The sequence below is a fragment of the Physeter macrocephalus genome, chromosome 18, assembly GCF_002837175.3.
Source record: "Physeter macrocephalus isolate SW-GA chromosome 18, ASM283717v5, whole genome shotgun sequence".
In the NCBI taxonomy this organism is placed as follows: domain Eukaryota; kingdom Metazoa; phylum Chordata; class Mammalia; order Artiodactyla; family Physeteridae; genus Physeter; species Physeter macrocephalus.
In genome coordinates, this window is record NC_041231.1 from 25,528,188 (window position 1) to 25,544,264 (window position 16,077).

General features: G+C 40.1%; 1 protein-coding gene across 3 annotated transcripts; it reads left to right on the plus strand.

Annotated features, from left to right (window-relative positions):
• Window positions 1-1,314: 1,314 nt before the first annotated feature.
• Window positions 1,315-14,399, plus strand: LMOD3 (leiomodin 3). 3 transcript variants are annotated; one of them, XR_003676932.2, is made up of 5 exons: window positions 1,315-1,451; window positions 1,913-2,230; window positions 4,506-5,909; window positions 11,817-12,003; window positions 14,026-14,399. XR_003676932.2 is itself a non-coding variant. In XM_055079936.1 (3 exons), the coding sequence occupies exons 1-3, from the start codon at window positions 1,937-1,939 to the stop codon at window positions 14,050-14,052; spliced, it is 1,725 nt and encodes a 574-aa protein (XP_054935911.1). In that variant the 5' UTR covers window positions 1,739-1,936; the 3' UTR covers window positions 14,053-14,399. The 3 variants fall into 3 exon arrangements, 1 of the variants encoding a protein (XP_054935911.1); XR_003676933.2 differs by lacking the exon at window positions 1,315-1,451 and having other exon boundaries at window positions 1,738-2,230; XM_055079936.1 differs by lacking the exons at window positions 1,315-1,451; window positions 11,817-12,003 and having other exon boundaries at window positions 1,739-2,230.
• Window positions 14,400-16,077: the final 1,678 nt, after the last annotated feature.

The window sequence follows — 16,077 nt, forward strand, 5'->3', positions numbered from 1 at the left end:
AATTATGGTACTTCCATATAATGAATCTTAACAGGGAGTTATTAAAAATTATGTAGTAGTAGGGCTTCCCTGGTGGCGCAGTGGATAAGAATCTGCCTGCCAATGCAGGGGACACAGGTTCGATCCCTGGTCCGGGAAGATCCCACATGCTGTGGAGCAACTAAGCCGTGCTCCACAACTACTGAGCTTGTGCTCTAGAACCAGCAAGCCACAACTTCTGAGCCTGTGTGCCATAACTACTGAAGCTCACGTGACTAGAGCCCGTGCTCGGCAACAAGAGAAGCCACCGCAATGAGAAGCCCATGCACCGCAACAAAGAGTAGCCCCTGCTTGCCGCAACTAGAAAAAGCCTGCGTGCAGCAATGAAGACCCAACGCAGCCAAAAATAAAAAAATAAAATAAATAAATAATAAAAAATTTTTAAAAAATTATGTAGTTGTAGAATATACTATAACCTAGAAAAAAACATGATTTTGTAAGTCAGAAAGCAGATGACAAAAGATTATTGAGCTCATATGACTGGAAGAAGGGGCTGACTGGAGTGATGAACTAAAATGTTAATGATGGTAGCTCTTAATGGTGCAATAAGGGGAAATTATAAATTTCTTTATGCTTCCCTGTGTTATCCTAAGTTTTGTACAATAAATGTATATTTTTGAATAAGCATTATGTTCATAAGTTTCAAAATCTGGCAATTATAAAAGGGTATACAGTAACAAAGTCTTTTTTCCTAGTCCTGTCTCCCAGACAACCCATTTCTTTCTCCAGTAGCATCCATTGTTATTGGTTTCTTGTGTATCTTTCCGAGGATCTGTTGATAAAATCTGTGTATATACATATATTCTTTTTACCCTTTATCACACAAGGAACAGCATATAATACACTGTTTTGCAGTTTGCTACATTGAATAATCTTGAGCACCTATTATTTCACCCATGTGGGAGTGTATCTGTAGGATACATTCCTAAAAGTGGAATGGCTGGTCAAAGAAAATGTACGTTTGTCATTTGGATAAATATTGCCATATCGTCCTCTGAAGTTATGAAAAAATCTTTTCATGATTTCTTCCAGTACTTTAATGGTTTGGGTTTTTTTTTTTAACATTTCAATTTAGATCCCTTTAAATTTTTATCCTGGTTTAATGGATACTTAATAAGAAAAACAAATTATTTAAAACATTAAACTCCTCACTCATAGTGGAAATTCAAGGGCTTGTTGTCCCCATCTGTTAGATCACAGGATCTAGATGCAAATAAGGACATCTTGCAAAGGTTCAGTTTACGCAGCGGGTAACATAGCCAGACCTCTGCTCGGCTGTGTGCAGGTTTATTTCCTTCCAGAGTCTCATGGTAGTGAAGAGTCAAGCCCTGAGAGGTTGGTTTCCACCTGCAAATGAATTTTTCACTTCAGTAGAACTCAGGTCGCTGTTTGGATTTTCCTCCTGAAATATTGTAAGTTGCTTTCATCATTTAAATAAAAAGAAGTGGCCTCCCCTGCAGTACTGGGGTCTATGTGTATGGGCTGCATGACTTAGTGTAGGACAGTGTGAGAGCACATAGGAAGAGAACTAATTTTACTCCTACAGGGATTCTGGAGACCTGTTACTGGCAAACCTAAGCAGCTGTACTGAAATGTCAGATGGATTTGCACAGCTGACTCAAGTTGCCGAAAAGAGAGGAGCATAGTAATTCCATAAATTGACCCTCTCCAGCCAAGCCCTGCTTAATATAGTTACAGCTCGAGCTTAGCGGCAGTCACTCCTAGAGGCTCAGCAAACACCACTGGGGTTCTTGGGGGAAAAAAAAATCTCTCAAGGTGGTATTGACCTGGGACGCTTGGTAACTGGGGGAACTTCTTGAGAGTTTTTTCTTTTTTAAAATCTTCTTTGATTATTTCTCCTTTTCTAATAAAGTATAGAAAAGTATAGAAAAGAATCATGTCGGAACACAGCAGGAATTCAGATCAAGAAGAACTCTTTGATGGGGAGATTGATGAAGATGAAATCTTGGCCAACTTGTCCCCAGAAGAGCTTAAAGAACTGCAGTTGGAAATGGAGGTGATGGCCCCTGACCCCAGGCTTCCCGTGGGAATGATTCAGAAGGATCAGACTGACAAGCCACCAACAGGGGACTTCGACCATAAATCTCTCGTTGATTATATGTATTGGCAAAAGGCATCCAGACGCATGCTGGAAGACGAACGTGTTCCTGTTACCTTTGTGTCATCCAAGGTAACCGGGGATTTGTATACAACAGAGAAATGGCTGCCTGGGCTGGGCTGGCACGTGTCCCTGTTGTAACTGTCATTTCTCAAGACTCCATGTTTTGTCGACGTTTATAGATAAATCAGAATATTTCATCCTACACCAGATGGGAACTTTCTTTAACACTTACATGGTATAATTGGGAGGAAAAAGTGGTAATTTCTTGTAAATATCTCTTTTAAAAAATTACCACGGGGTTTCTTGTGCAGAAAGAAAGGTTTCTTGTGCCTGTATTCTGTAGGCATGATAGTTAATGAATTAACTCATAACCCAGAAGCATTTGTCCTTTATGCTTTTTTTTGGCTCACAAAACCCTTTAAGAAGCTGAAGAAGGCTCTCCGTTCTCTCCTTCCATCACACGCATACATTTACAATGTTTCACATACAATCTCAAGGGTGTCACAGTCCCCCTGAAGTCCAGCCACACGCTCTGCAATTAAACCAAGTCAAATAACGAAAAAATCCAGTATTACCACTGTGCATTGGCTATCAGTGGTGAATTTAGAAGTTGATGCTGTTAAGCTGTTTTAAAGATAGTTCTTTCTTTAAATATGTTCCTTATATGAAAAGTAGAATTGTGGTCCACTCTATGGACTTGTATATCAGCATATTGTTTTAAATGTTTCACTTTAAAATGACTTGGCAAAAATAAGACAGAGACCCCCACAGGTAAAGTCTCTTGTGGTTATGTCTGCTAATATTGATATATCTTGTCACATTACCATCACGCTGGCTATAATTTTAGGAAAGTTATAAACTGATTTCATGGCCAGGGGAATTTAAACATGGACTGCACTCAAGAAAATGAGTTGCTGGCTTGATCAGGTTAGAGTGTAAGGTACAATTTGCAGACGTTTTACAACTAGAGTAGAAGCCAATTCTATATGAACACCCCTTTCAGAGGAAAAAACAAATTGGGTACTTTTAACACTTTTTTTTTCCTTTGGTATAATTTAAACAGCTTGATAGTTGGCTCCCCCTGCTGAGACAAATGAGAAATGCAAAGGTGAAGGCTTCAGAGAGTTAAGGAGTCAATTGTCAATTCCAGCCTATAATGTTATAAGCAGTAAAATCAAGTTCTTAATTTTTTTAAATTACAAGTTTATTTTTTATTGAGATAACATTGGTTTATAACACGATGTAAGTTTCATATGTACAACATTATATTTCTACTTCTATATACCCTACAGTATGCTCACCAGCAAAAATTTAGTTTCCTTCCATCACCATACAGTTGATCCCCTCTACCCATTTCGTCCTCCCAAGATCAGGTTCTTGCTCACATGAGCCTGTGTGTCAAACTGCTACATCAGCTTTCACAATGACACCTATGAGGTTCACATATTTTATGGGAAAATGTGCTAATTGATGTGCAAACATTTAATAAACATTATTGATATGACTGTCATTTTCCTTCCCAGACTAAGCAGTTGTTTCTAAATCTCTACTAATCCTGTCTCCTTTTGTAGCTGGCTTTGCCTCCTAGACACTTTCCTTCCAAAGGAACATTAGATTGGCAAACATATCATGTAAATTTTGGTTAGGGCAATAAGGAAATTATTGTGTAACACAGAGCTATTGAATACAAAGATGCCTATTCAGCTATATACAAAACAAAGATTTCAATGAATGGATAAATCCATAAGGTTTTCAAAAGAAATAATTTTTAACTGCTTCTGGAACTGAACCCCATCTTTAAAAACAATAGGGGGTCTGAAAACAAAATTAACTAGGTTTAATTTTAATACATGGGATGAGAAAAACACAACCAAAAACTGTGTTTGTGCATGTGTGTGCCTATAAAAATTTATCTTTATTTTTGTTGTATTTGCTTGAAAAACTAATATGTGTACTCGGTTTTAAAAAAACTTAGTCTAGAATTATATAATGTAAAAAGTGAAAATCCACTCAATCCTTCCTTTTCTCAGTTATCTTATTGGTTACCTCTCTTCCTCAGAGATAAGTACTTACTTGGTAAACATTACAAGTCTGTTTTTTCTATACATTTGTAAACTTTTATATATATTGTGTGTATATATGTATACACATAAGTACATAAACAAATGGAATACTATACCTACAGCTTATTTGCTTCCTTTTTTCACTTAGTAATAAATCTTTAGATTATCTCCAGTAGATACTGCTCTTCTTCATACTTCTATGTGAAGAAACCATCATAACATGTATTATAACCCTCATAAACCCTGCTATGTATTCTAACCCTCATAAACTTCTCTTTTAGGGAAAAACTCAAGAACAGCATGAAGAAATAGACAAAAGTAATAAAAATGTGTCCCAGTATTTAAAAGAAAAGCTTAATAATGAAATCACTGCACATAAAACAGAATCACAGGGCAGTGACAATGTCCAAGAAACAAATAATGAAGATAATGAAGATGATGTGGAAGATGAAGAAGATGATTCAGAAGATGAAGAAGATGAGGGAAAAGAGGACAGTGAAGAGAGTGACGAAAAAAGAAAAAGAGAAGAGGAAGGTGAGGTAAAGGAGCAAATCAGAAATGGTGAGAACAACAGCCAACGGGTAACTGATAAAGTAACTGAAGAACAGAAAGACAGACCAGAGGCCCAAGAAAAAAGTGAGAAAAAAATATCAAAATTAGATCCCAAGAAGCTAGCTCTAGATACCAGTTTTTTGAAGGTAAGTGCAAGGCCTTCAGGAAACCAAACGGACCTAGATGGGAGCTTAAGGCGAGTGAGACAAAATGACCCTGACATGAAGGAACTCAACCTGAACAACATTGAAAACATCCCCAAAGAAATGTTGCTGGACTTTGTAAACGCGATGAAGAAAAACAGACACATCAAAACCTTCAGTTTAGCGAACGTGGGTGCGGATGAGAACCTAGCATTCGCCCTGGCCAACATGTTGCGTGAAAACAGGAGCATTACCACTCTTAACGTCGAGTCCAATTTCATCACAGGCAAGGGAATCGTGGCCATCATGAGGTGTCTCCAGTTTAATGAGACACTAACTGAACTTCGGTTTCACAATCAGAGGCATATGTTGGGCCACCATGCTGAAATGGAAATAGCCAGGCTTTTGAAAGCAAACAACACTCTCCTGAAGATGGGCTACCATTTTGAGCTTCCAGGTCCCAGAATGGTGGTAACCAATCTGCTCACCAGGAATCAGGATAGACAAAGGCAGAAAAGACAAGAAGAACAGAAACAGCAGCAACTCAAAGAGCAGAGAAAGTTAATAGCCATGTTGGAGAACGGGTTGGGGCTGCCACGTGGGATGTGGGAGACGCTGGGGGGACCAGTACCTGATTCTGGGACGCAGGAGTTCCTCCAGCCTCCTCTTCCTCGTCCTCCTCCTCCTCCTCGACCTCCCAGCTCCCATGCAGTCCCCTTCAGTCGACAAAATGAGATGATGAAAAAGCCATCACACACTCCGAAGTACAGGACAGACCCTGACAACTTCCGCATGGTAAAGCTAAAGAGGATCCAGCGCAAATCTCGGATGCCAGAAGCCAGAGAATCAGCCGAGAAAACCAACCTCAAAGACGTGATCAAAACACTCAAACCAGTGCCGAGAAACAGGCCACCCCCGCTGGTGGAAATCACCCCCAGAGATCAGCTCTTGAACGACATTCGTCACAGTAACATCGCCTATCTTAAACCTGTAAGTAGGAGGGAGAAATGGTGAACACACACCACAGTAAATGTCTCCCAACTCTCTTTCCTGTTCATTTTGACACCAGAAGATTGTCACTAACTGAGGGAAATCCGTCAGCATTACCGGTAGATCTAAATTATTGGTTATCCTCAAAGACACACATCTGTCTAACTTCTGTAACGATGACACTAATAGCTAACATCTATTGAGCGCTTACTATGGGCCAGATTCATTATATGAATTAACTCTTACAGTCACTTTAACAACCCTATAAGGCAGGTATTATTATTCTCCCTGTTTTATAAAAAGGAAGCTGAGGATTAGAGATGTTAAGAAACATGTCTAGGAGAAACAGCTCAGAAGTGGTAGAGTTGACTTCGAAATCCAGTTCTGAGTCCAGGGTCAAGCTTTTATTCACTCCAGCCACACAGAGCTGACACAAGCAGAGATCCCCAGGGACCTGCTGCAGGAATAAATAAGAGCGAGGCCTAATTAGGCCAATGTTTGTAGATGAGTGCTTCCATAGTGCTTGAAAAAACAGTTCTTTTTTAGTAGATGAATGGAGACTACCTGCATTTGCAATTATACTCTTTATTTTTTAGGTGGGTGGAAAATAAGAAACTTCAGATTAATATCTCCATGAAGAAATGGAGCTTTAAAATATTTTACTATTATTTCAGTTTTCATATTTACTGTGATTCACTATTACTGATGCTGATAGGCGAAAATGTCCTATTCCTTGCAGCTTAAGTTATAGAAATAAATTTTTTTTTTTTTATATCTTTATTTATTTATTTATTTTTGGCTGCGTTGGGTCTTCGTTTCTGTGCGAGGGCTTTCTCTAGTTGCGGCGAGCGGGGGCCACTCTTCACCGCGGTGCGCAGGCCTCTCACTATGGCGGCCTCTCGTTGCGGGGCACGGGCTCCAGACGCGCAGGCTCAGTAGTTGTGGCTCACGGGCCCGGTTGCTGCGCGGCATGTGGGATCCTCCCAGACCAGGACTCGAACCCGTGTCCCCTGCATTGGCAGGCAGATTCTCAACCACTGCGCCACCAGGGAAGCCCAGAAATAAAATTTTTTATAGTCATTACTATGGGGGCATTTATGGAGGCTGAAAGGTGCGTGTCCAAAGGCCACAGGTGGTTGATAATTAACTCTTGTTTTAAAATCTAGTATGTAATTTAGCCAAGATATTACATTGACAAAATAGTCAATATATTATTTCATCATAGAGAGTCAGTTTTTGTCAAGATGTTTTAAACAGATTTCCATGTAAGCTTGTTCTTTTTCTGCTTTTAAAGAGCTTTATATTCTCAAACAATACAGGGAATTCCCTGGCAGTCCAGTGGTTAGGGCTCAGCACTTTCACTGCCGAGGGCCCAGATTCAGTCCCTGGTCGGGGAACTAAGATGCTGCAAGCCGCGTAGCGTGGCCACACACACACACAAAAAACCCAATATAATTGGTTCTTATTCATATATACACATGTATGTTCCTTACTCCCATCTCCTAGTAATGCACAATTGGCAACATTTCAACATTTTGTTCTTCGGAATCAAAGATGACTTTCACCTGTGGTTTAGAGGGACTCTGATTCTTCTTGGGGCAGGGGTCAGGGTGAGAGCACTAGAGGTCACGTGAGATCAGGCAAGAGACCTTTGCCTGCCCTTGGGCACAACATCAACACTTTTTGCACCTGCTCTTCTCCAGGCAGCCAGACCTCTGTAGGGGGTGGATCAGGGTCTTGTTTTGAGAGAGGCTAGTGCTATCACTCTGTAACCAGTTGTCAAGGCAAATCCAAGATGCCTTGGTGGCTAGACAGTCAGAAAATGACATTAAGAGAAATCTTTTTAAAATCTGCATTAAAGGTGGCACGTGGATTCAGAGTAGAGAAGAGAATGAAGTTTAGATGATCATCTGACCCCACTCCCTGCCTTCTGAGGGAATGTTCTGCTGAGCAAATCGGCTTTCCCTGGAGTTGGCTCCATTTCATCCATCTCCTTGCCCATTATTGCAATAAATATTGGTGTAGCGCTGCCATGTGTCAGGCACCATCAGCAGGGAATAGGACAGGTATAGTCTTAGCTTCATGGAGCTTACAGTGTTGGTTTTATCATTTTTACAGTCAAGACACTCTGCCTTTTAGTCAAGTGAGAACACTTCAGCTTTGAGTCTAGATTCTAGAGCAAAACGCATTAAGGTAAATTCATGATAATAATTACCAAAATGCCACACCCTACTAAGTAGTACATTTTTGATTTTCAATAAATTCTAAAGTGCTATCAGTTTTTAAAAAAAATTTTTATTTATCTCTGGCTGCATTGGGTCTTCGTTGCTGCGTGCCAGCTTTCTCTAGTTGCAGCGAGCGGGGGCTATTCTTTGTTGCCATGCGTGGGCTTCTCATTGCAGTGGCTTCTCTTGTTGCACAGCGAGGGCTCTAGGCACGTGGGCTCAGTAGTTGTGGCTCGCGGGCTCTAGAGCGCAGGCTCAGTAGCGGTGGCACACGGGCTTAGTTGCTCTGCGGCATGTGGAATCTTCTCGGACCAGAGCTCGAACCCGTGTCACCTGCGTTGGCAAGCAGATTCTTGACCACTGTGCCACCAGGGAAGTCCCAAGTGCTATCAGTTTTGAGTTGTGTTTTGTTTGTTTTTAATGTCCGCTAAGGAAGAAAAATACGCAGCAAAGTGAACTCTGACACGGTTTGTGAATGGTGGTCTTGCATATCAGCCTTTGCTTTGCAATGTCTTTTCTCTATGCAAGGGACTGGCATCTTCTCCTGCTTTCGGTTGCCTGGCTTGGCTTGCAATAGACATCTCTTGACATGTATCTCAGATACAAAATGTCATGCAACTTCAGCAACATGGTCCTTTAAAATGCTCTGCAAGAAAAATGTGAAAATACATTGTCCAACTGACAAAAATTCACTTGACTGACATCAATTCGCTCCCTACTGCTGTGTTTTTGCACCTTGCTGCATACAAAATGTCTGCTTTAATGCCAACTCATAGTGTAATCTCTCTTAAAAGTCATTTTTTATCTTTTAATTTGAAATCATTTGAGACGTGTGGAAGTTCAAAACAGTAGAAAGAATTCTTACAAGCCCAACACATTTTGTCATATTTGCTTTGTCATTCTTTAAAGGATAGTTTAAATGGCAATACATTTGCACGTGAGCAATTCCAACAGGGCACGGAGCTCAGTGGAAGTGCTAATGGTATGACAAGCTATACTGTGTTTGTGCTCCCCCCTGCAGCCAACTATTGTAAAACACTGTTGACCGTAAGATGCTTTCTGATGTCAGGGCTACGGAAACATCGAAAAAGGTGCATCTTAGCCTCAGTAAAATGCTGTAAACGCCATCCAATGGTGATATCACAAGATCCCAGCAGAAAGGGCTATTTTTGGCTGGTCGAATGAGACACATCCACACTCATTTGAAGGAGGTGAAACTAAAGGTTATGGGTTTCCCCCCCCCCCCGCCCACTTGTGTTGGAGGATAGAGATGCTCTCTAAATCCCTGGATTTTCACATATAAAGTTAAAACCCAATTTGGAAATCTTATAATTGTTTTTACTGATGCTCCTAACTAAAACATTGAATGTCCATAAACATACTTAGAAATTATTTATTTTTAAAGGAAAAATGATTTTTTTCTCTCATGGACTTGGACATATTATTTTTCTATTTTCTAGAGCATAGCTCATGAGGTAGTTTATATTTTAAATTTGTATTTTTTCCTTTTAGTGTTTATTCTCTCCCCATCTCATGCTTCTGGCTTGGGATCCCTGAAATGAAGTTTCTAGCAGAGAATGAAGGGAAGTCTGTATACTTGCTTGGCTCAAATGCTACCTCTTCGAAAAAGCTGCCCATTTAATTCAGTTTAAGAGAGATGTATTCTGGGGGCCAGGTATTGAAAACTAGTGGACTCTAAACCCGATTTGCAGGCCTGTTTTGTTTGGCTTGGGTATTGTTGTACGAGTTATAAAATATCACACGATAATATGCAGATATCTGGCAGCATTTGAAACATCAGATCCAGCCACACGGGGCCTGCATGTGCATGGCACAAATAAGCTGGATCTGTGTTGACTTCTCCCTTGAGATAGGTAAAGGACTCTCCAGTTTTTCCTCAGTCTCCACCATGCCCTACTGCCTAATCCCTGGCCTTTTTCACTCATTTACGTTACTTATTTGACTGCTGTAGAATTTTTTGGTTTGTCACATTGTTCTTATTGGTTTTAGGTATGTTTTAAAAGTCTTTGTCTTGTCTAACTGAATTTATTAATTGCTCATTTATTTCCCTCTGAGTTGATAACTGAGTCAATGTGATGCCAGCCCCAAACAAAGACGTTAGGCTTGTACAGGCTTATCCCTCCCTGGTAAATGTATGATTTCCTTTCCTCTTTAAAAATTTGGTGGTCCGCTCACTGCCTACCATCCCAGATGAGTATCTGTACTTTTCGTTGAGATAAAAACCTCATCTGCAGCAACTATTTAATTTACTGAGGTCAACTGCATTTATATCATATGCAACTTTTCGTGGCAGTCAAGCAAGGTAACTCTTTTAACGTTCACTTAATTTTACTTTGGGCTCACCTATGTGTGTCTGGACTGGTTTCACCTAGGTGCCTAAAGACATGATTAAATTTCTCCTTCAGAAAGATTTCAGTATAATAATTTCCCGAGCAGCCTTAATTAGCCAAAAGACTCCGTGACACATTAGCAATTGTTACGATTACAAAAATGTAAGAACGTAGACTCCTGAGTCTTCATCTCTGGCCACATTTTCTTTGCCTCATTTATAATATCCTATTTCTTTTGAAGTAGGATCTCTAGATTCTGTCCTTTTGCAGTTTTCTCCTTTTTCCCATCTTAGCTTCTCCCTTTGTTTCAATTATCACATAATCTAGGATAATCCCCAAATTTCCCTTTCCCTTTAGATCACTCAGGGTTTTCTTAGCACCTTCATTCATTCAATCTGTCCCCAAACCAAGCTTTTCCTTTCTAGATCTAGTTGTTGTTTCTGGTTCCCAATTTTCCATGCTGTCTGCATTCTCTCACACATTCAAGTCTGAAACCTCAGAGTTCCCTTCAGTTCCTTCCTTTTTTCTGTCCCCTTTTTTCCTTAAAAAAAACCCCAAACCCAAGAACCCAAACCCACCAGAATCTCCAAGAGCCAAGGCCAAATCTAGATCAGAGCTTTAGAAATGTTACACTCTTGATAGAGGGAGTCTCCACAGGAGAAAGCAATGTAACATTTCAAACTCATCTCAAAAGAGCATAAGTGGACTAGAATTATACAGACCAGGAACTGCCCTTCCCTAATACCTAGTGGAAAAAAGAGTTTTTTGTTTGTTTGTTTTTTTGCGGTACGCGGGCCTCTCACTGCTGTGGCCTCTCCCGTCGCGGGGCACAGGCTCCGGACGCGCAGGCTCAGCGGCCACGGCTCACGGGCCCAGCCGCTCCGCGGCGTGTGGGATCTTCCCGGACCGGGGCACGAACCCGCGTCCCTGCATCGGCAGGCGGACTCCCAACCACTGTGCCGGCAGGGAAGCCCCCGAAAAAAGAGTTTTTGATGTACAACTTTTCTAAAGTCTGTGATAATGATTCCTAAATTTTAGCATGCATCAAAAGCACCTGGAAGGCTGACTACAGATTACTGAGCCCATCTCTAGAGTTTCTGAGTCCGTAGGTCTTGGATGGGGCCTGAGAATTTGCATTTCTGACAAGTTCCTTGGCAATGCTGATGCTGCTCGTTTGGAGACCGCACTTGGACAACCACGGTTCAGTGACATCTATGGCAAACCATACCTCCTGAATTTTTCCCCTGGAGGACCTTCTTTTCCTCTCTCCCCACAACACTTTGCTCAGGTTACTTATTTTCTATCTCTGTCTTTCAAAATATATCCAACAGGCTCGGCTCAAGTATGGTTTCTTACAACAAAAGAAACGAAACCAAACATCAGTGGTGAATACCCGTCCTGTCTCTTTCTACTGCCCCTCTCTTCTACCTCTCTTTCAGCATCTTCCACATGGTGCCTTAGGTTGACAGCTCTTACAGGCACATTGTAGGTCTCCTAGTGGATTCTGAGTTCCTCAAGGTAGGTCTTCCTCATCCGTGTCCTGGACACCCATTGAGGTGTTGGCCCAGAGCAGGAACTGCAGTCGAGTGTGCTGAATTAAACAACCCCTGCTGAAATGGGTCTTCCCATCCTGCCCAATTGCTCCCAGTCTCTGTGGGTGTATGTATGTGTGTGTGTGCACTGTGTAACGCTATACACAACGCACTTTAAAAAAAAACAAACTAATTTTAACCAACAAGTGAAGGGGGAACAGGGCCCCCTAACAGCAATGCGAGTTGATCCTCGTTTGTTGTAAGTTTTATATTTTTGTAACATCAGATCTAGCTATCTTTTCCTTTATGGTTTCTGTCTTTTGTGTTCTGCTTAGAAATGGCTTTTTTGAACCTTATTAAAATATTTGCCTATCTTTCTTGCTGCTTTTAGAACTTCTGGTTTTTAAAAAATATTCCATATTATAGATGAATTAAAGTGTTAGATTTTAGAAGTAAGTAGGAAGCAAGAAGTCTGCTATTTTATTTCTTTGCCAAGTAGCTAACCACTGATCATATAGTGACCCATTCTTTTCTCCAGTGATCTGAACTGCCAGTTTGGGCATATTTTAAATTAGTTAATGTCTGTGGGTTTACTATGTTGGGGCATTGCCACGTTTCACTTTTCAAACTATTTTTATTAATTTGGAACCCTTCTATGCATATAAACATATATCAGAATAACATACTATAAAAATATTTTTTCCATTCAATAATACAGAGCACACAGTTTTGACTATTTGTTACAGCTCTGCAGTTATTTTAAATAGCTGGCATTATATATTTTGTTTCTTGGTGGTGTTCACTGTTGGTGTTCTCCTTGGGTGACCCTTGCCAATCTGTAGTCACACCCCTCCTCTCCTGAAAGTCTGACACTAGGGAGGGAGGGAGTCAGAGCACACGGAGGACCCTTTGGTTTGAGGGCTGTGCAGGTAGCAGCAACACATCCAAAGTTCTCTCCAACGGGCAGGATGTTGGGAAACCTTTTTACGCAAAGGTTGTGGGCAGAGAACTGGCTAAGCGGGTCCATAGTAGATGGCCAAAATGGTTCCTCACGTTGGCAGGTGTACACGGGCCATAGAAGGAGAGACATTTTAAAGTCATTATACAAACTCTGAACGTCCTTTGGACTCTGTCAGTGTTCTCTGAAAGGCACATCCATGATGCATGAGTCACCCTCCTAAAATATAACAGCACTTGAAACCCGTTAAGAACTTACCTTATCTTTCAGTTGTTCCTGTGAAACAAAGCTCAAAGTTGATTTGCAGTCAGACTTATGCTACTCTTTTGCAATTTTTTTTGCCCTTGGGCGTTCTCCAAATACTGTTGTAATGTTTGGTGAGTATCACATTAGGAATGTGCTTTAAAGAGGAAAGACCAGTTCTTAAAAGAACATACATTTTATATTCTTATGGTGGTATTTATTTGGTGAGTATTTCAATACCCAGGAAGGCATTGAAATCAGGCAGATCTAGGTTCAAATCCAGCTCTGCCACTTCCTAGCCCTGTGACCTTAAGCAAATTGCTTAATCTCTCTGAGCCTGTTCCCTCTGCACAAGGTGGTTGTAAGATGAAATGAGGCAATGCTTTAAAAAGAAGTGTTAATGTTGATTACTAACTTGTATTACTTAATCCTTATGGTAGTCTTGTGAATAAGATACTGTTACTGTCATTTCATAGCTGAGAAAATTGATGCCCAATACCATGCAACTAGTAAGTGCTAGTTCCAGGATTTGAACCAGGCAGAGTCGAGCACCCCCACCCTCTTGTGTATGTGATAAGCTTCACCATGTGCTCAGAACCCTTGGATTTGTCCCGTCATCAGTAAATGCCCACTTCATGGTGGCTCTGGCTATTATTGTTGTTTTATCAGGGTCTGAGGGGTCTCTCTGGCCAGAATTTCTAAACTGCTTTACACCCTTTGAGGCATGTACATTTTGTCATTTTTGCTGTAAAACACTTGACTATCTAGGATTAATTTTTCTCCTCTTTTCAAATTCTTAAATCACAGGTGCAACTGCCAAAAGAACTGGCATAAGAGGCAACAGAATAATCTCGGAGAAGAAGGAATTGACATAATGACTCTTGGATTAGTTTGGAGACTGTTTCAGCAGCATACTTCTGGATCCAGGTGGTGGAACTGGGAACATTGCTAACTGATAGTTGTATTTTGTAAAAGGCTTGGCCCGTGACAAAATAGGGGCTGAAAAGGGGGAAGCAGATAAAATATGAATATTCCGGGCAAGATTTTCTACTTCCAATCAGTTGGAGTGACTTAGGTGAAACTGAGTCTTCTAGCAGAAGTTAATTTTTTCGTAAACATTTGCTTTATTATTGCTTTCTTCGGGTAAATAACAATAAATACTATAGCGGTGTTAACTATTATATTCCCATTTTTTTCTCCTTCCGTCTGCTCTGCTGTAATTCATCACACGGTATCTTAAAGGGAACAGAACATGTTTCACTCTGTGGAAATGTGAAGGGTGAATTGAACTCCAGGCCCTCCAGATGCTTTGAAATGGAAGAAATGTTAATTGCCTCTTCTCTGGAGAATCAGTTGCGATTTCCGGTTTCCAGCCCTGCCTAGCTTTCTCTCTTGGCCATTTATTTCCCTGTGTGTTGGGATATACTTCTGATAGGGGTATCTGTGAAGAGCAGAACGCTTAAGCCATGGGACGTGGAGAAAACAGTGTTTCCAGAAAATCTAACAGAGAAAACAAATGCTGCTTATATATAAAAAAACTTCCCTGTTTCCACACATATAGAGACAATGCGAGACAGCATGCTAGTTTTGCTAAAAAAAAAAAAAAAAAAAGAAAAAGAAATTATGAATAATAGATTTACTGAGAAGCTTTTGGTTTTAGCTAAGTATGTATATATATATATATATATATATACACATACACATAGATACATTTTTAAGTTTAGTCTGTGAATGATCTTGATCTTGTTCTTCTCAAAAATCTAAGGAAACTTGCTATTGGATTAACCTTGAATTCCTTATCCTATCATTCAAGGCCCTCCAGTCTTATCTGCCACAAATTCTTTATACTATTCTTTCACCTTTGTTTTGTTTTGTTTTTTAATTTTATTGAAGTATAGTTGATTTACAATATTGTATATATACTATTCTTGATAAAACATCCTCATGCTTTTGCTTTCATTGACCCTTCTATGGAGTATCCTGAGAGACTCCACAAAAATCTTCCAGACAACTCCATCCCCAGTGTCCTGTCTTTTTCCATGTTCCTAGAGCCCATAATTATCCATTCAAGTCTCTAGGTGCATAGAATCTGAAATTTTGTACTGAAGTGGCATGAACCTTAGAAATCAGGAAATCACACTTTGTTGCTTTTTCTGTCTTCGTCACCTGAGCAAATAATTGGCACCTGCCTTCTTTCTCTTTCTATATAATCATAGGTGGTACATCACAGGCAAAACAGGCTAGGAGAGAATGGACTTAATGGGGACAAACAATACATTATTTCGAAGGACAAGCCATGGGAAAGAAATATGGTATTTCCATTTTTTCAAGATAATTTAGTGGGTACAAAAGTATCCAAATTTAAATAGTTATAGTTTTCAATCAAGTGACTAATTTTAGAATACCCCAAGGCTGAGAGTTTTGTTTTCTCTTACTTTACCATTTCTATAAAGCGTTCTTGCATACAAAGCCAGATGGTTTAAAAAACGCTGCGATAAATAAAACTTTTAAAGTGCCTAGCATATTCTGCGTTTAAGGGGCTAAACTCTGATGGGACAAAGCACTCTGAACATGTTTAAGCTTAATGTGTATCAGTGGTTGAAGTTCTGGAAGCTCTTATGTGTTTGCTTATGCAGCAACAGTATTAATAAATAAGCCAGGAATTTCAAAAAGTGTGAATAGTTCTGAAAGAGGACGTTACTCTTAGATGTGCAAAAAGAAGAGATGATCCAAATTCAAATTTACTGCCTCATTACACAGGTTTTGTCAAGAAACAGGTGAAGCCATTCATATTATGCTTTTTTTCTATTCACTCACTCCCACCCTAAAAATCTTAACTGAAAATTTTAACTTGTTTTT